The 20,512-nt window shown below is 49.9% G+C and overlaps 1 protein-coding gene across 1 annotated transcript in view; it reads left to right on the top strand.

The window, feature by feature from the left end:
• Positions 1-8,592: 8,592 nt before the first annotated feature.
• The window catches only part of ZSWIM5 (zinc finger SWIM-type containing 5), a 98,115-nt gene continuing 86,195 nt past the window's right edge, over positions 8,593-20,512 (top strand). Inside the window, exon 1 of the mRNA XM_086902175.1 lies at positions 8,593-9,282. Within this exon, the coding sequence (XP_086758301.1) occupies positions 8,604-9,282 (679 nt within the window). The 5' untranslated portion in view covers positions 8,593-8,603. The remainder of the gene's footprint in view (positions 9,283-20,512) is intronic.

Below are 20,512 nucleotides of genomic sequence, written 5' to 3'. Positions count from 1 at the left end.
ACATTAACACTGCGATGCTTGGAGGGTGTTTGGCTCTGCACCTTCATACCTGGCTTGTAGTGATCTTGGGGTGCCTGCCCCAAGCTGCTGCTGGTTCCCACATGCAGTCCAAAATCACCGTGGGCATCTTGTCCCCAGGACCCAGACCCATTCCCACTGCAGGCACATCGTGGGGTTCCCCAGCCCTCACGCTTGCCTGCAGCTTGGGGTGCCCCAGGCCTGCCTCTGCCCTTTACTCCAGCTCCATCCATCATCCCACACAGCCCTACTCCAGGCCCCACAGCCTGAATGGGGAGCAAAGAGAAGTTTTTCTGCTCAGTGTTTTCATGGTGCTGTGTCCTGATGCTGGGTCATCCTGTCTCTGCTGGAGGATGCTCTGCACAGTGACTGGGACAAGAACCAGGGTGAAAAGAAGCTGTTCTTCACAGGGTTGAGAGCAATGGGATCAGATGTGTCTTTCTCACCAGCCAGGCTCTCCCATGGGGTGCTGGCTGAGACCCTGCTCCCCCTCCTCCATCTCTCCTCCCCCTTCCTCCTCTACCTGCTCCCAGTAGCCTGCAAGGGCACCTCTGTCTGCTGCTCCTGCCATCAATATTGAGGTTATCTTTTTCTTCTGGCAGCTGCTGTAATTGAAACAAAGCAGGCCGGGCCTCACGGGCTCGGCTCCTCTCGCTCATTTTGCCGGTGCTGCTGAGACAACTAATTCATCTTATCGATGCATGGTTGGCCTCTTTTCCACCAGATCCAGGCAGAGTGGTCTCCCCGCCACAGCTGGTAGGGGCAGACTGTGCTCCTGTGGCGTGCTGCTGAGCACTGCTCTTATCCAGCTTCTGGTCCTTGGCTTACCTCAGCTGGGTGCTGGCCACCAGCAGGAGATGTCAGAGGAGACAGTCAGGGGAAGAGGTGCAGACTGGAAGGATGCTGTTGACTTTTGTCTCTTTCTTTTACCTTCTGATGCATTATCAGCACTTGTATTAAATTCCACATGCTTTCCCTGTGCAGCTCCTAAAGGTGTCCCTGCCAGGGAGGTGACAGGTGATGAGTGGCGCATACATGGATTTGCATTCCCTCACTGATGATCAGTGCTGCAATTAGCCATGACAGAGAGAGGGATCCCATCTGGTGCTGGGTGTGTAGTCCAGTGCAACAGCTACCATTTGGTTACCTCCCAGTAGACAAATTCCTGGGCCTGAAAGCTTGGGTGGGCATTTTGCTTTGGGTAGAGACATTGAGGTGTGGGAAAAAACTTTGACATTGTTTGGGTGAAGTCCTACATGACTGAGTAGGAGTAAGGCTTTAGAGTGAAACTGATTCTATTCCATATATTATTGTCCAAAGACCTGAAGGATTTGGGGTGCCATGCTTGGAGTCCTATGACAGGAGTCAGCTCTGAAAGATGCCAGAAACCTGGAGCTCTGCAAATCCTGTGTCAATGTCTGCACTCCTGCAATGCTGAGGGAGAGCTTTGCTCTGGGTGGGGTGGAGAGGTGTTTTGGGGGAGGAAACAGGCTCTCTACATCACCAGTGTCTTGGAGACTGATGGTGTAAGTAGAGCCAGAGAGCTCCAAGGAATCCTCACCTGTTGGGGGGCTGGCTCAGCTGAGGGGTCAGGGACCAGAAACAAGGGCTGACTCCAGGTTCTAGCAGTGCTGTTCCTTGGTGCCCTGTTATCTGTGGCCGTGCCACCACCCTGAAGGAGGACAGATGGCAGCTTCACATCACATGAAGCCTTGGCCCTGTGTGCTGCTCCTGCCGAGGGCCAGGCAGATCCTCTCGGGAAAGGAGGAACAGCCAGTCCTAATGTCAACAGAGGCCTCTTGTGCAGCGATGCTGTGTCAAGAAGAGGAATGGGTCCCTCCTCCTCCGCCCATTCATCTGGCAGCAGGGGTTGGCGTGCTGCCAAGCCAGGCTGCTTTGGAAACATTTCATTGAGGAGGCAGCTGAGCCTAGGAAAACAGAATGAAAATATACAGAGGGATCACTGTTGTTAGGCAAAATAAATGCAGGCGGCTGCATTTCTGCCCCCCAAGTCCAGCCCAGCCGGGCCCCTCTGCCTTCTATGGGGCCAGGGTGGCTGCTGCTGCCTGGGGATGGGCATCATCCCATAACCCATCCTGGGTTAGAGCTGGGGAATGAGGCCTGGAGAGATCATCCATGGCTTTGGCCAGCTTGCTGATGGCCCTGGTGAAGAGACCCAGATTCATCTTGGTGCAGCATTGCCCAAGAAGATGGGACAGAGCAGAGAAATAGCAGCAGGGCTGAGCCAGCAGCAGTGACTCGTGGTCCCTGCATGGCCACCAGTGCAGGGGAGTTGATGGAAGTGATGCAGGGGCTGCAGAAGTGAGTCAGATTTTGGCCATGTTCATTCCCATCTCCCTCTTCAGCATCAACCATGGGACCAGGCTGGGCTGGAGGCCCCCAGCAGGACAGAGTCCAATCTCTGGGTTTTCAAAGCCCAGTTGCTTGGCATGCCCCATCTTCTGTCTGCTGGCATAGGGAGAGCAGAGTCATCCCAAATCAGTCCCCAGAGGGTGGAGATGCCTCTCTGACTTCTGAGCAAAGCTGCATACAGGTTGGCCTTTCCCTTTATTTCTTCCTATAACCTCTCTCCTTCCTCCAAAAGCCCTCAAGGCACTCCATGGCCATTTGATGACCAATGAGAGATGAATCCCAGCTCTTTCCCTCCCTCCTGGTGGGTCCAGAGTGACTTGGGGGAGGCAGAGCTAGAGCCCCAGCCCCATGGGATACCAAGGCTCTCAGCCCTGCATTCTGTGCTTTCTGTGGCTTCACCTCCTCTCTTTGTCTGCCCAGCACAGTCTGGTTCTGTTATTTACAGCTTAGATCAAGGAGTTGAAAGAGCCTAGTGTGAACAGAAAAAGTCAAACCCACACTCTGGGAGAGACACATCTCACCAGTCTAGCTCATGTATTGATTTTCAGCACAGGGCAGGTGCCCAGGGCTGAAACTGAATCTTGCCCTGGTCCTTGTGTTTGTAGGAGCTTTGCTAAGATTCAGGTGCCCCTCCTGCCCTCCTGCGGAGAAAGCAGGACATCAAAACATCAAGACATCAAAATAATCCTTTTCTGCCATGTGAGGGGTGATTTGCCATGTGTCTCTCCACACACCTGTCCCAGAAACAGGTTGGATGTGATGCTGGATTCCCAAATCCTGATGCTAAGAGAGGCCTGGGATGAGGGCAGATGTGACAGTGATGGCCCTCACGGCACCTGAGGAACCACAGCTTAGTAGAGCTGCCAAAATGCCTGACTCCAACTTCCCATCCAGCTGGATCCTGTGATCCACACGTGTTCCAAAGCTGGGGCAGACCCCATACTAAAGGCTAACAGAAGCATTGTTTACCCCTTGCTTTACCATAATTTATTCATACTCTTGTAGCCTGAAAAAAAGATTCCCCATTTATTTTAGCATCTCTAATTAAGGGGAAGGAACTTCAGTGTCTGGAAGGGGGAGGCAGTGGCCCAAGAGGGTTGTTTTCTGCTGAGCTCAGCTCCGAGACAGCCAGCCTGGCCAGGATGGACATCTCTCCAGTGCAGGACTGAGTAACTTTCTGGAGCACTCTGCGCTTTTAGACTCCATGCTGGAGAGGTGGCTGTTCCTCCTAGAAGCCAAGGGTCTTCTCCCAGCAGCTCCTCTGTACTTAATTGCTGTCTGCACAGCAAATGCGTTTGCTGGAAGGGTGCTGAAATCTCTGTGGCAAGATAGAGGCTCAGCACTTCACTAATCTTACAGGGGCTGGGGGAAGGCAGCCCTGGCAAGCCAGAGGTGTCATGTCATGTGTGGGGGAAAGAGGGAACAACAGCCTGGATGTCTCTGCCTGGGTACAAGGGGGTGTCTGGTCTGCATCATCCCAGCCTGAGCAACCACAGGGGCACACAGGCAAGTAGAGCTGTTACTGGATCGACATGAGGGTGAGAACAGCCATCCCACACCTGATCTTGGAATTCAGCCTGTGCTTGGTGAGGGGAGATGGTACTTTCAGTCCTTATATTTCTCTTTTGAGTACACAGACAATTGCAGTCACACCTGAAAGAGGCCTTTGAGCTTGTCAGTTCTGGAAAGTTTCATAAAATAACTGGCTGGCTAGCAAAAAGCCACTTTATTAGAGTCCCTGCTGGAAGAGGAGCACAGCAATAACTCAGCGCTAATGAATCAGTGGAGAATCCACAGGGGATTTGAACAGTTTGACAGCAAAAAGCTCCAACTCCAGTCTATGCTTTGTTGGAGACCTTACTAGGCACGGGAAAATCTAAAAATGGTGCTAAACTCCATGGGCAACCAAATCAAGGTGTCCCTCCTCTTGCTTGCAAGACCAAATATAAGACAATGCCCTCTGTCTCTTCCTAGACATTGGATCTATGGGGGAGCTAAGGAATAACTATCCCAGCCAATAGATTCCTCTGCTCCCAAATGCATTAGGGCAAGGGAGCTACAGTTACTCCCTGTGTCCTTTCCCTTCTGCCTCTGCTCTGAACAGCATCAGCAACATAAGAAAGGCAGAAACAGCCACACTTCCAGTGGGTACTACGGAGGCTGTAGCAGGGAGTTTGGCTGCTGATAAGCCTGTCTTTGGCTGCTCTGCAGCAGCAAATGCTCTGGATGGCTGGAGCAGGAGTTTGGTGTCTGCCTGCACTCTACTGTCCTGCTCCTTTCCCATTGTTAATTTGCCATAAAGTTGCTTCTGCCCTTGTATATCTTCATCTGTCACCACAACTTCCCTGGTGCTCCCTGTGCCTTGCAAAACACTGCTGTCATTCTCTAAAGGCTCAGGCAGTGTCACTCATGTTAGTGAGGACACAGCATTGACTGTTGGGAGCCAAAGCAATGTCAAAGCAGCATGGGAGCATCCAAGAGAGGGGAAGATGCCCAGAGAAAGGCAGTATTTCTGCTGAGGATGGGGTTTGGGCACGGTGGGGAGAGAGGAGAACAGCTACATGAAGGTGTGCAGGTGGGAGCAGCTAAGGGGGTGACATCCTCTTGGGTTGAGATGTGGTACCAGCCATCACTTACCTTGACTGTCATAAAACAAAGCACAGGAGCCAAGAAGCCCACAGAGGCATCTCATCAGTACCCTTGTCCTTTCTCCTTTTTATAGTCCTTGAATTTAATTTCTAGGAAGATGAAAGCAGTTTTCTTACTCCACAGCACCTGCACCTTAAAGCTGGACTTTTGATTGAGCTGGCACCTAAAGAATTTCCAAGGATATTGGTTTGCATTGCTGCCTGGCTGTGGTCTAGAGTCCCTGGGGATCCAGCCCCTTTGGTCAGTCAATTTTCTAGCCAGGGACTCAAAATAAAATACTTGAGCCTGGAGCCAGCAGAAGAAATCAGCATGTCTTGGGTTGCAATGCAAGATATAACCAAAAGTATGTATTCTATTACCATTGTTAAAACCAGGTAGGGCAGTGTTCTTTATCTCTTCCATGACCCATCCCTCATAACTCCAGGGGGATATCTTCTGTTAAAGGGCCATTGAGCCTCACTGCATGACTGATAAAATTACATCATCCCATCGTGAGATGCTCCACCCAGGGGGAAGAGCCAAGCATTCCTGACCGGATATAATCGGAGATTTGGAACACCACAGGCAGCCTTTCTTCCACTGGATTCCCAGAGGAAGCTCAGACCCATCTACACCACCAGACCTTCAGAGGAAAACTACACTCTTCTACAGGATCATTGCTTCAACAGAACCACATCTGTCACTCCAGGAGGACTGCAGCCACCGTATAATAGGACTGCTACCAACACCCTGACCAACAGGGTATCAGGCTGTGTTCTCTGACAGTGTTTTTTGTTTTGTACTACTGCATTTTTATGTTAATTTTCCTAGTAAAGAACTGTTATTCCTACTCCCAATGTCTTTGTCTGAGAGCCACTCGATTTCAAGACTATAATAATTGGGAGGGGGGTGGGGGCATTTACATTTTTCCTTTTCAAGGGAGGTTCCTGCCTTCCTTAGCAGACACCTGTCTTTTCAAACCAAGACACAGCACTTGGTGGATAACACCAGTGATCAGGCCAGAAGGGCTGGAGTTGGTGGGCTGCAGCATGGGCAGACCCTGACAAAACAGTCTTGAAAACAGGAGGGGAACCTGGGCTGCCAGTGGTAGAGGCTCAGCAAATGGCTGGGCTCAGGAAAACGTGCAGTGAATTATTGATGTACCTGGTTCCAGGCTCTGAATGAGCAGCATCAGGGGCTGTGCAGGAGGCTGACATTTTGCATTCTTCCCCAGGGAGAAGAGGTCTGTCCACATTCCCTGGGAGGAGGAGAACTCTCCCCCTTGCAAAATTCAAGGCAGTGATGAAAGGCATAGGGAAAGATGGGGAGGAAGGGGGAACAACAAATGTTCAGAATGAAGAGAAAGAGGAAAAATTGGTTTGTCTTTGAAATAACATGCTAACCCCCCAGAGACAGGCTGGCCAGCCACTGCGCCAGCCTTGCTTTGATTTGAGTCTGGATTATATGTTTTATGCAATGAAAAGTCAGCTCACTGGCAATGAATAACATCCCTGCTTGGTCTGAAGTCTAAAATCCTCTTTATTGGCACTGTCAGGGGACGACGTAAGTAAGGACACTCAAGGTTGTCACTAGGTGAGCTCTGCAGTGACTGGTGACAGAGGGACCAGACAAGCTGGGGTGCTGTGTCCCAGCTCTCATGCTGTCTCACCCTGCGCCTGAGCAGCCCTGGCAGCTGCAGGGAGACACAGAAATTCTGTGACACCACAGAGCCCACAGCTTTCATTATCAGGAAAGGCTTGAGACTGCTGGAGTGCTCTTTGCCAGGAAGGTGTGCTTCACCCTGGGTTAGGAGGGTGCTTTGGGATGGTCCTGTGAGGTCCCTCTGTGCAGCCAGGGAGGGGCAGAGGTGGACGAAGCCCTTCTTTGTCACCCCGGGACCTGTCACCACAACAGTGAGCAGAGGTGATGGGCAAAATGCCGTGCTCCTGTGGCAAGTGCTTCCTGTTGCAACAAACTCTTACAGAGAGCAAAATGGCCTTCAGGGTTAAAGAAATGGGGACGTGGTTCCTGGGGAAAATCTGTGCGTAAACAAATCTGCGTGTAGCTGCTGCCCCAGGCTAGTCCCTGCCACTGCTAGCACTCATTACTTTGAACAAGACCAACAGCAGCAAGGAACACCTCAGCCTTCAAGGAAAACCTCTTCCTGACCTTCATCGATTAGCTTGTGGCTTACTCTCTAAAATGGAGATCTCTCATTGCAGTAGCTCTGTCTGCTCTCACCACCTGCCTGAGACCTGATTCCTTCCCTCTGTGTCCTGCGGAGGAGACCTTGGGCTTGGAGGTATCTCGTGGCAGAGCAAAGGCGCATAATTATTTCCTGTTCCCTAATTGCATCGCCCTGTTATTCCAGGAAATGTACTCTTGCACTGTCAGTAAGAATAAATAGGAGATCTCTGCAACAAGGGAGTAACCGGTAATGGTTTAGATGTGACTGAACTGCAGATAGGAAGGAATTGGTCTTGGATTCTCAAAGCACTGAGAATAATAGCAAGAAAACTGAACTTGGAGACCTGTGAGCTCTGCTCTTCCTCAGAGGTTTGTCACTTAAATTTAGACAGGACATAAAACCAGGAACATATTTCTGGGGAAAATCTTGGAACGGTGTCCTGCTGAACACAACAGCAAAGTGATGGCAGGGTGTAGAGGCCCAGAGAAGTGGATTTCAGTTGCTGCAGCCCTCTCCCCATCAGCCCCATGCTGTGCTGGTCCCAGGGGCGCTGCCATCCCCCTTGTCTGAAAGCAGAGGCTGGTGAGGAGTCAGCTCCCTAGATTTTGGAGTGCCAATTCAGGCAGTATGTGCTGAAAATGTTCATTTAATGTAATGATGTCCTTTTAATGTAATCCCACCTGAGAGCACAAGAGAGCTCCTGGAAGCCAGCGGTACCTCTGTTCTTTATCTCCTCCCACAAAGGCTGAGTGCACTAAAGGACCTGGCGGTTCCTGTACCTGAGAACCCTGCTATGATGTGTGCGACGACCATCTCCACTACAGGGCTTTAGAAGAAAAAGCAAGCCCTGGTGCCCATGGAAGGGCAGGACACTGCTGTCTGCTCTGCTACTTGATGTAAAGCCGTAGGTGAATTACGGGTGAGGCTGGGTGTTGTTCTGTGGATCAGACTGGGCCTGCACCGGGCACCGCCGGGCACGCAGCAGCCGGAGGAGCGCTGCCACCTCCAGCTCCGCCGTGTCCCTTTGTCCCGCTGGCTCAGGGCAGGCTCCTGGCGCTCGGACGGCCTCGCCAGCCCCTCACCCAGCAGCGCCACGGGGACCCGCAGTCGCGGGTCCTTCCTCTCCGGGCACGGGGGACACAGCGTCCCCTCCCGCCTGGGGACACGGCCAGGACACCGGGAGGCGCGCAGGGCCCTGCCCTCACAGCGGCGGCAGCCGGGCAGGTGCCCCAGGCAGCGGCGCCCCGACGGGCGGCGGGGGCGGGCGGGGGGCTGCGGAGCGTCCCGCCCCGGCGGGGCCGGCTCCCGGCCGGCGGGACCACCCCCCCGGTCCCCGCCCTCTCCTCCTCCTCCTCGGCGTCTCTCCTCCCCTCGCCCGGCTCAGTCGGTCGCAGCCATGGCGGAGGGAGGAGAGGGAGAGGAGCTGCTCCGCCCGCCGCTGCCCGCCGGCGCCCCGGGCCCCAAGCGCTTGTGCTCCCGGGCCTGTCCGGCGGGGGGCACCGGGGCCGTGCACCCCCGTCCCGGGGCCGCGGGGGCCGGCTCGGCGGGGCCGGGCGCGGGGGCCAGCGGGGCCCCTCCGGCGCTGCCCGGCTGCTGCCCCGCGGCGGCGGCGGGGCCGGCGGGGGCGGTGGGGCCGGCGGCGGCGGCGGCGGGGCCGGGGGGCGGCGGCGGGGGCGGCGGGACCGGCAGCCTGCTGCAGCCCGAATCGCTGCTGGACGCGGCGGCCAAGCGGGTGGCGGGGAGCTGGGCCTTCGAGCGGGTGGAGGGCCGCTTCCAGCGCATCCCCGAGCCGGTCCAGCGCCGCATCGTCTACTGGAGCTTCCCCCGCAGCGAGCGGCAGATCTGCATGTACTCCAGCTTCCAGCCCGGCCGCGCCGCTGCCGCCGCCTCCCCCGCCAGCGCCGCCGCGGGGGGACCCTCGGCCGCCGCCGCCCCCGCCCCGGCCGGCGAGGAGAGCCCCGCCGCCGGCCCGCCGCCGCCCGCCGCCCCTGCCGCGCCGCAGGGCGAGGGGCTGCCCTTCCGCCGCGGCATCCGCCTGCTGGAGACCGGTGCGGTGGACAACGTGCTGCAAGTCGGTGAGTGCCGGGACGGGGCCCCCGGGGGCTCGTCTGTGTCCGTTCCCCCGTCCCCCACCCCCCCTATCCCCTCCTGCACTTAAGCCTTTTGTCTGGCGCGGTTGTGGTTTGACAGGAAAATCCTGCCCCGGGGGCAGGGACTGCCGTGCGCTCCTCCGGGAAGATGCTGGCTTGGGGTTTGAGGGGGTGGGAGGGCGAGAGTGACCTCCCCGCGCCTCGGGGGCTGCGTCTGCCCGGGGGTCACTGGCCGCTGCCCGCAGCTTGGACCCCGTCCGTCCAGTCCGAGGGGGAAAATAAAGACCGTCCCTCTTTCTCCCCCCACCAAAGTGTCCGTCGGGGGTTTATATGGAGGGCACACAGCCCTGCTGCCCTCCCCGACCCCTCAGCCGCGGTCCCTCTCACCCCTGAGCACCCCCACCCGCGCTCCCACGGGGGTCCTGTCCTTTCCATCGGTAGATGGGCTTATAAACATAATGCATCTCTCCAACAGCTCCGAGCGTTCCTCTTTGTCCTCTCCATCGGGGGCTTTCCCTGCTTGGAACATCTTTAGGGGTGGCATCAGCCCCCGCTTTCCTCTTCCCAGCCCCTGCACGGGCAGGTCCAGCGGGGCGGGCTCGGGGGAGCGAAGGGAGCGCGGGGGGTGACGAGCTGGGTGGACCCGCGGGTACCAGCGGTGACCTGGCGTGATGCGCGTGTCGGGGACGGGTGCGCACGGCCTTCTCACGCCCGTTCGGTGTCCAAGGGGCCGTGGGAATGATGGTGGGAATAATGGCATCGTGTTTTCTCTCCATGGGCAGGTGGCTTTTGTGTGCGCTGGTGGAGGGGGATTGCCGGAGAGGAAATGTTCCTCTTCTCCTGTCCTTCTAGTCCCTGTCCCCGTCTGAAATCCGCATATATTTAAAGAGAAACAAATTGGGGTGTTTTACATAGAATAAGCCGCTCCTCGTTGTTATTGGAAGGGATTGAAATGCGCGTTCCTATTAAAATGACATTAGGCGAGAATTTGTTTTGCAAATGCGAAATGTAAATTCATTTTGTGCCAGGGTATGGCGTGAATGAGTGAAGGGAGGGTGGTTTTTGTTGTAAGGAATGGGTAGTTCGCTCTGTTTATTTAAAGAGCCGTTCTTCCTTTTGGGGAAAAAAAAGCTGCTTAAAAAAATAATAAAAATCCCATTTGGTACAGTTTACATTCAGAAGAGCATTATCAAAACATTTTCCATTTGAGATGTGAGAATAGGAGGCAGCAGAAGAATTCTCCTCCCACCTCGGAGGACATGCAGTGAAAATTCCTGAAGCACAAAAGGTTTTTCTCTGAGGATATGATTATAGCCTTTTTTTTTTTGGCGTGAATTAATATTTTGTAAGGGCTGCGTTAAGATGATTAATTATTCTGTTTAAAATACTGTGAAACTCAAAACCAAATTATTTTTTTAGAAGGAGAGGAGTAGCTCTTCAGGAACTTTAACATTAAGGGGGAGGGAAGATAATAGCTTGCTGAGGGTGATGTTTTAATGACCTGCCCACCAAGGTGTGGATGCAGTGAGCTGGTGTGGGAGTGGGAGACAGAGGTGATGGTTGCCTAAACCCAGGATTCATTCAGTACAAAGGAATTTTCTTTTAAAATGAGTTTCTAAATTTATTTGTTTTTGGAGCATAGCTTTGATGAGCCTTTATCCAGTTTTTTGAAGGATCTGGGTGAGCACTGGGGTCAGGTGCATGCAGGACACGAAGCAGAACGGTCCCATCCCAGAATGATGTCCAGTGCTGGTATCCAGCATCCCATCTGCCCTGTCTCCCTGCACTTCCTGCTGCTGCTCTGGGCAAGACAGAGAACAGAGAGAGGATGGTCCTGGCTCTGGTGTTTCATGTCCCCCCTGACAAGTCTAAACCATCTCCCCAGCTTTGAAACCAGAGCTCAAGCTCATTGTCCTCTGAGCTGTCAGCTTTTCAGATGAAGCAGCACGTTCTGGAAGTGCTCGCCGCAAAGTCGGTGGGTGATTTATCTCCTGTTTTCACAGCTTGAAAGGGGCGTGCGGGATGCTCGCTGTGGGAATTTGCTTTTGGAGCTGGGGGCAGAAAATTTAGGTCTTGGCTGTAGTGTGGCTCCTCTTCACACGGCAGTGGGTGGGTGGTGTGGGGTCAGACACCTCTGTTTTTGTCCCGGGAGCAGCCACGTCACAGCAGTGCCTTGCAGCCCTGAGCTGGAGGAGGAAAATTTACATCAAACAAAAGGCCATGAAGGGCTGTGTGTTTATAGACAGGAGGCAAAGCTGAGATGTCCTCCGCCAACTTTCCACATCCATCCTGTGGATGCCTCTGGAAGGTGAGGTGGAAGAGCTCCAGCCACCAGAGACACAAACACTTTGTGGCTGCGTGTGTGTGTTTGCAATTAAGATAGGAACTTGGGAACCATTATGTCTTGGAAAAAAATAAAACTCCAGCCCTGGCTTCCTTGATGCTCTCCAGCTCTAAATCAAAACTACTGTTCCCCTCTAAGGATCCTTTTAACGGACACCACCGGCTCCCGGCGCCATGACCTGAGCTTTGCACAGTTGAGATTTGCTGTTAATAAAGATCAGATGTTTATACAGTTGTGTTTCTGACTCAGACCTGTGAAAAAATAGGGATAGTACAGATGTGAAATTCCTTCTCTGTGTGGTTGGAAAAATCCTTTTGAAAAACTGAAAGACAAAATCCAGGAGGAATGACCTTCTGGCAGTGGAGGATGGTGCGGAGGGGTGAGGGTTGTGCTCATGGGCACAAAGTGCTTCAGGCTCTGGCTCCTTCGTGCTTACAAAGCTGGCAGGTCTGAAAGAAACATATATGCCACATTATCAACCAATAATTCCTTCATGCTTAGTAAAACTTAAACGAGGCTTAAACCCTGATCTCACTGGAGTCATTAAATTGATTTTTTTTTTTCCCCCTGCTCAAAGAAAGATCTTGGATGTTGAACACAGGCATCTTTGTCTTCTTAAAAACTGCTTTATTATTATGTGTACAGATCCCGTCTTTGTGTGTGTGTGGTGTGTGGGTTTTTTTTCTTTTAATTTTTAGACAAATGACAAAAGCATGCAGGAAAGGAATGCAGAAATGCCAGGCTTAATATAAAGCATGCAACTGCACTGCATGCCGGGAATCCTAAAGGATACAAAACCTTTAACGACAGCGGTTAATTTTTAACAAGTTCACTTGCATAAATATTTATGAACAAAAGTTTTTACACTATTATCTCTTGGGTTTTTGGAGAGAGAAAAGACCTTTGGTGGATTTTGACAGTAAGCTGTAATCTGGCAGAACAAATTCATGTTTCTCGCCTGCGCTCCCCAGTATGGAATAATATGGTTTGCCCTTGAGTCGGCTCAGATGCTGATGGGTGGGCAAGTGTCCTGGGTAATTTTAGGGGGGAATTCTCCTTTTTCATTGGTTTTACAATTACTTACGGGAGGAAGCTTTGTGTTGTTCTTTGGATTGTTACCAGCCACTTAGGAACCTACACGGTATGTGCTCCTTACCCACAGATAAGGCTTTGTGCCCCGATGGGAAGGTATGCGGTCCAGCCATAAGTACATAGGCAGAATTTACTTTTGCTGTTAGAATAACAATGAAGCAGGGCTTTAAAATGCCCTGGCTTTGTAAACACTTGGAGGTAGTTTGTTTCTTTCAAACCTGCAATTAATTCTGGATATTTTATCTGATGCTTTGCAGGTCAGTCATGAGTACCTTTCCATGTTTCCTAGTCCGGTGTCTATGCTGGACGTGGAGGTGCTGAGGATTTTCTAACCCTGCTTCAACAGCCTTCTGACTGGACAGAGGTTAAGCAAGACCTGATACCTGTAAATGATATCTGTAAATGCATTTTAATTGGAGGAGTTGAGATTTGGAAGCTTTTTATTACACTTCAGTACAATTGAATACTAAATACAATTTTCAGCTTGTGTTGGTCTATATTTGTAATGATGCCTGTTGAACCGTAGCTTCAGAGGTAAAAATACCGAAGAGTTCCAATGTGGTTGAAACCACTTCTAGCTTTTTTTTCCAAACTATTTTTAGGTTTTAAGCTTCTTTTTTTCTTGTCCCCTAAAAATGCTCACTTTTAGGCAAGCGTTTGGTTTCCTGCCCCTGTGACGTGGTACGGAGCAGAGTCTAAATTTATATCCAGTAGTGTGTTGCTTTATAGAGCTGTTTATTTTGGGCAAAACACTTTGATGGGGCTCTCTAGGGCAAATTGTGGTTGCTTTTGTTTTGTGTAAAGATTGGTCTCCTCCTGAGTCTGGGTTTAAAGCTGTATCCGGCAGGAGCAGGTTTGGAAGGAACGCCATGGGATGTGAAAGGTTTTTTCAGGTTAAATCCCAGTGTCCAGTGTCTGTGTGCTGCTAAGGGAGTTTAATTTTTCGGCATCCTTTTAGTTTTTGTGTGGGGTACTTGTGGTTGTATGGGGTATGTTGTGGCTGTACAACATGTATCCAATTTGCTAATTAATTTTTACTTTGTTTTTCTTTACAGGTAGATTACTTGATCCTACCCTATGTATTAAAATACTTAAACCACATAAAAGGAGCTGGCAGAGGTTCATTAGCCCTATCATGATGGAAACTCTTGTACATTTTAAATATACATTAAACTCTTTAGGTTTCTAATTATCTTTTTCTTAACATACATAATTAAAACAAAGTATTATTAGCCATTAGAACTTGCAGTCTGTTTATTGCTGCTCCGTCATAGGTGAGATATTTCTTGAGCCTGTTCTGGACTGTATTACAGAAACTGAAAAAGAAGATGATGAAAACCACCAGAGTTTCTTGCTGGTAGTGCGGGGAGAGCTGGGATGACAGCTGGAATTTTAACTTTGTATTTTAAGCAGATTTATTTATTGGCTTTTGAGTCTATTTCAGAGAGTATAAACAGATCCTCTGAGGCTGGGATGTCTTTTGAACTAGGTGGTTAATTAAATGATACTAACTTAGAGGCCAGAGACCTGAAAAATAAAGCACAAGAAATAAAATATTTAGTGTTGGCTTTAAGAATAAATAGGCTTGAAACATTTTTCAGAGTATGAGTACTAGTTTCTGGCTTGAGCTGGCAATAGGAGTTTGTTCTCAGCTCACCTGTGCTTTATAAAGCTTAGTCTTCAGCTTCCAAGTTGCGTGTCATTCACAGCAGATTTTAATTTTGCTCACATCTAGAGAGAATATTTTAGGAAATATTTAACTGTGCTAAAACTGCAATAACATAAACCACATGTGCCTGCTTGCTTTGTTTTTGAAGCTTTGTGTGAGGGAATGTGCTTTGCTGTTATTTGACGCTTGCTTTGATGTTAGATGTTTTATGATTAGTCCCTCAAACCTCAGATAGGACTTTTGGAAAACTTAAATGAGCTTGTCTATCTGATAACTCAGTAGAGTCACATTCAGCTGTGAATTGTCTTGTGGTGTGTCAGCTTTAAATTTTCTTTGAGAAGAAAAAAGTTTAAAAAAAGTAATCTTGGTAGTATTAGGGTGGAAGAGTTTGTGTGCTTTTGTATTTCCTTGGCATATATTGGAACCTCACCCTGGAGGAGGACCTGGGCCATGGGGGAGATGGGATCCTTGGTGGAGCTGGGGTTATGTCCTGCTCCCCTTTCCCAATGGGAGACCTGCTCCTCACTGGGGTTAGCTCAGATGGACAGCATGGCTAACCTTGTGCTTGTATTTATTTTTCAGGGATTTTGCATTTAGGTGACATGGACAGCTTTGTGTTTAGTAGTGATGTTGTTTTTACCCTGCATGCTCTTGAGTAGCTCATGTGGGTGAGGAGCTGAGCATGGTTTTTTTGGGGAGCAGCAGCATCTCTTTACCCTCTCAAGGTGGCCAGGCCTGGGGATTTTCAGTGTGAGGCTAAGGCTTGGTGCTACTTTGTGCTTGAAGTGAGTGGATTTTCTTCTGGGGCCAAGGGGGTTGTGCTGTTTCTCCCAGTGGTGTGAGGCTTCGACTTTGTTCCTCTGGCTGCTCTGAAGAGCTGAACTCGTGTAGCATCCTGTGTGAGGTGGTGGGGAAGGAGCCTTTGCTTTTCAGGGCTTGTTTCTGCTGGTGAGGCAGTGGAGGACACCTGGCACTGGAATGGCCTCCTGGCTTTGCTTGGCAGGAGTCAGGTGATGGTTGAACCTGTGCTTCTCCATCAATCTCTCCATCTGTGGCTGCTGCCGATGACTTTGTTTTGCAAGGAGCTGGAGGTGTGGAATGTCTAGAGGGTGTTAAAAATGAACTTGTGGCATGTCCTACTGTATGTCTGATGCTGTCCTGAACAGGTTGTGTCGTGGAATTGTCATAGTCCTGGTTTTCTGGGGATGAGAGGAAGGGAGGAAAGAGACTCCTCTGGGTAACTGGTTCCTGCCTCTGCTGAGCCTTTGCTTTCTCTGGCATCAGCATCAATAGAAATTGATCTGTTTTCTGATGAAAACAAAAACTCAAAGACACCAAACCTTGGCTGTGCTAATAAGTTCAATAGGACAATTCTAGCATCTGGAGCCAGGATGTGGGATGGCGGTAGGGAGCTCTCCCTGTCTGCCCACAGAGCTGTCAAGGCCCTGGGGATTCTGTCCTCCACACTCAGGAAAGATGTGCTGAGCCCATTTCATTTTTCACCTGTATTCACAGGTCGATATATGGGCTTGACCCCCAAGTTCTTTTGTGCCTTTGCAACAGGAGTTGGGAAAGGTCCTGATAACATCTCATAGAGAGATACAGGTCCTTCAAAACCCCTTCTTGGGGGATGGTGGGGAGGAAAGCATCTTCATGGTTTAACAGTAAAATGTCCCAGAAGTAAAATTCAATTTTTCAAAGGCTTTTTTTCTTTTCTTTTAATCCTGATGTTTAACTATGAATAGCTTCCACTTGGTTGGTGCTGTGGGTGTGTTTTATTAAATGCTGAGGATTCACCTGTGCACGACACCACCACATTTCTCTCAAAATGGATTTTCTAGCGCTGCGTTTTAAGAGCATTTGCTTTTTTGTCTCAAGCTTATGGCTTAGGATTTTGTGCAGGATTGGGGTTAGTCCTTGTAAAATGGTGCATTTAAAGTAATGCACAAATTAATAAAACCCTGGGCTTTTACTTGTCGCATTGTAGGTGCGTGTTGCCAGGGATTTTTCTTTTCTTTTTTTTCTTTCTCATTAAAAACAAAGACATGAATGTGCTTAGGAAGCAGATCTGCTGGGATGCCAGCTTGGAAGGGTTGCATGTGGATATATCCGTCCAGCTTGTTGTTTGCAAATGTCCTGCTGCTGTCGCCCCGGGTTAAAATGGGGCAGGGGGGTCTGTGTCCCCCTTGCCATGCCCTGCTTGTCGCTGATGCCCATAATGAGCTGCCTGCACCTTCGCCACCCAGCTCGTTTGACCGGGGCTGCTAATCATTATTGAGCTGTGCTCAGCAGGATGCAGCGTGGTATCTGCCTGGCTGCTGTCCTTGCACCTGGAGAGACGGTGCCCGTGTCCCCCAGCTGCTGGAGCGGGGAGGATTCCCCGTGGGAACGCTGGAGGCTCGGTGTCTGGGACCTTGGCAAGGTCAGGGCAGGCTGTGCCCCTGTTCTGGATGCTGACCAGGAACCCTGGCCTCTGTCCTTTGATACCAGCATGCGGGTGACTGCTTTGGGACACCAGTCACAACAGTCATTCCTTGGTACTGCTGCTGTGTGGTGTTTAAAGTCTGGGGTGGTAGGAGATACTTTGTGCTGTTGTGTGGTTGTCTTGATGAAGATGAGTGCCCTGTCAAAGGAATGGCAAAGCAACAAATGGTTCCCGAGATAAATAAAATTTCCATTAATGAACTACAGTGGCTTTGGATGCCAAATTAAAAGAAGTGTGTCTGGAGGATGAAAAATAAATGCATTTTCTGTCTCACTCACTAATTCTCATCTCTTTTGATTTTCTTTATCATCAGAGAGATATTTTTAATTTTTTTTTAAAGCCAGTTGTGTTTATTTTGGTAACAGTTCATTGGCTGCTCTGTGTACAGAAGCTTTCTCTTGAAAGTACTGAAACTATATTAAAAGTGCTTTTGGCTGTCATCTTTTATTTTGCTTCTCCTTCGTTCTTTTCCCAAAGCTGGGTCGTTGCTATATCAAATGCTCTGAAACTGTCTGGTAGCGTTTTCCCTGCGGTGCTCCGTATAAACTGGAAATAAAAAGGGAAGAAATTGCAGGATTTGGATTTCTGCAGCTTTTTTCCCCCTCTGTGTGTGTGTGTGTCCCATTGAAGTCTGAGCAGCTGTCTCCATCCGCACAGCTCGCTGATGGCATGCACAGATCTGTTTCTTGTGATTAAAAGGAGAAATAATACCCCAGTGCTCAGAGAGGGGCTGGGGGTGGGTGAGCACCCAGGGAGCAGTGGGTCTTTCCTCCTGCCTGCCCCTGCCTGCTTGGCCCAGTGAGCAATGGAGCTGGATCCCCTGTGCTTGTGCCTGCAGCCTTGTGGCTTTACATCCCAGCGGAGGAAATATCCCGTGCCCTTGGAGCTGGGCTGTCCTGCTGCAGCATCTCCACCCCGGGGTGGGCTCCTGCATCCTGCACCAGAGACCTGCAGAGGCCCCGTGGTTTTTATTCTATTCTGAGGGTGTCAAAACATTTCGTCGGTGCTGCAGCCGCTCACTACCGGCGTGCTTTGAAAAATACCCAGCAAGTGTCAAGCATCTGTCTGTGAAGGGGGAGGAAATCCCCCCCCGTTATTATTTTCTCCCGATTGTCCTCGCTTGGTGTGGCTTTGGCTATTATGGGTTTGTAAAATAGAACTATATATGACCTTTTATCTTACAAGAAATAGGTTAAGCCATTTTTAAAGAAAGTGGTGGAGTCAGCAGTGCTGCTAAGGAGCTGCTTTCGCATGGTTGATAGGCTGTGAAGCCGCTCAATGGACTTTGGTTTCAGAGACAATATCTGTTTAAATTAATCTTTGTCAGATACATGCCACTGCAGACAATTCAAATTCCATTTGCTTTCTGATCTCATAACAAAAAAGCACCTTACACTGGTTCTTTTATCGGAAAATTAACTTTTGTCTGTGTGTCCTGGAAACAGGGGTGGCATAAAATCTAGTTAAAAGGCTCTGTTATAGGAGGATTCTGTTTCTTTGTACAAGGCAGACTTTTTTTTCCCCCCTTCTTTCCCCTGCGTGCATTTAAAAAGAAGACGAGTGTTTGAGATAGATTAAGGAGAATGCCAGCAGATGGACCGATTCTGTTGTTGCTGCTGGCAACCATCTAAGCAGCCATTTTGAACAATGCTGATACCAGGGTACTGATAACACAAAGATGAGGATGGGATAAATATCCAGCTAGTCCCTTTCTCCCCGCCTGCTCCTCCTCCCTCCCTTTCACGCCGCTGCTGCAGCCCTGTTATTAGAGAACCCAATTGTTTCCAGAGAAATGCTTCATCCTCTTAGCTCGGCTGGTGGATGTCTAGCATTGCTTATCTTCTTGATTTTCCTCATGGTTGGTGGAGATGCTGGCAGATCAACTTCTCCCAGGAGTGCCCACAGCATTGGTCCTAAGCAGAATGGGATGTACATTTGGGTGTTTTGCAGTAGCAATGCTCTTTTCCCTGCCCCAGTAAAGCATGGAGTGGTTGGTCCTTCCCTTGTATGTGGAAACAGTTTCCTTCCATCTTTGTGCACATTTTATGTGCTTGCTTACAAAGTGGGGGGCATGAGATTGAGATCTCCTTTATGCCAAAGCAATTAGCGTGGAGCAGTGATTGCAAATTGAGAGCTTCCCCATGGCCTGGTCTCCCTATCCCTTTCCCCCCCCTTATGATATTGTCTGGCTCTTGGATATTGGGGTCATGTTCATCTCCTGGACCTGCTGCTCTTGGAGTTTCTTAAGGTCAGTACCACTATCTCTTTGGCCTGCTGGATTTTTGACACTGGAAATGGTGACCTTCTATATCTCTGTCTGGTTTCCCAGCTGCAAGGAAATAACCCTTTAACCAATGAAGAAGACCCAAGCAAGCTACATCTTTTCCTAGCAAACAACAAAAAGGCTGTTTTGTGCTTTCCAGTTGGGCCAGGATGAGCACAGGGCTGTTCTGGGGTACCTTCTGGGCTTTGTTTGCCCTGAGCTCAGTGTGGTGTAACGTGGTCCTGAATGTGGGATCTGGAGAGTAGTCAAGAGATGCTGTGTAGCCTTTAAATGCTCCTGGAGCTTAAGGTGGGCAGCAATAAGCTGGTGTGTTCCTCTTGCCTTGCACGAGTCTGCAGACCATGGGCTGAAACTTTAATCCATTGACATTGCAGCACCTCTGAGAACTTTGAGTGAGGCAGTGCTCTGACTGCAGCTTCTGGTCCAGTTCAAACTTCTTTGGGGTTAAAAAATATACAGATAAGTCTCAAATCTATATGGAATAGAATCATGGAACATACATCTAATTATACACAGTAGATGGAACTTTACTGTAAAGCAGCAGATGTAAGGATTAAAAAAAGGAGCTGGGCAAGCATTTTATGGTTTCCCTTTTTAATTTGTCCCTTGTGTCTGGTATGTTTGAGGCAAAAGTTACTTCTTTTTTTTTTTTTTTTCTTTTTTTTTCCTTTTTCCTCTTGGGAAGTATCTTTTCTGTATTGAGTGCCCCTTCCTTTAAGGCTGCCTTATTTCATCTGTGAGATGTGGACTTGCCATATTTGAGGTACTTGCTTAAGCAAGGGCATCTGGCCTGAAAGTAGGAAAATCAGGCTGTAAGTTCCAATCGGAAATGTTGTCATGGTGTGTTGGGAAGTTGTTGAGGCCAGCTGAGCTCTCTAAAGACTTGGATTGAGAAACTGAGGGTCTCAGTAGGTTGTTTGTCTTTGAGGTTAACTGGCATCACTTGACAGATGCTTTTAGTGCACTCAGAAGACTCCAGTCCCTGTGTTGTCCCCAGTCATCTCTTTTTGTGGCTTCTGACATGCTGCTTCACCTTGACTGGTTGCATTAGATGACTTCTGGAGACTGGAAGATGGGTGAAGGAAGAAGTGCCTGTTTTAAGCAGATACCTTCTGGGAAGGGTGATGAGTGGGACAATGGAGTGTGCTTTTCTGCCCCTTAGGCTCATGATGAGATTAGACCTTAAAAGCTCTGATGGGGTTTGGTGGAGAGGAACCAATGCAACCAGTGTGTGACAAAGCATGACGGTGAGCTCGGGTGGCTTCTGGTGTGCTGCTTTTGCTCACTTGCTGCCTCTGTGGAAAATATTACTCACCAACAACAGGCACAAAACAAGTGCTT

The sequence above is a fragment of the Cyanistes caeruleus genome, chromosome 9 (genome assembly GCF_971803275.1).
Source record: "Cyanistes caeruleus chromosome 9, bCyaCae1.hap1.1, whole genome shotgun sequence".
Taxonomy (NCBI): domain Eukaryota; kingdom Metazoa; phylum Chordata; class Aves; order Passeriformes; family Paridae; genus Cyanistes; species Cyanistes caeruleus.
Note: the sequence above shows the minus strand (reverse complement) of the source record. Positions and strands in the feature narration are given on the sequence as shown.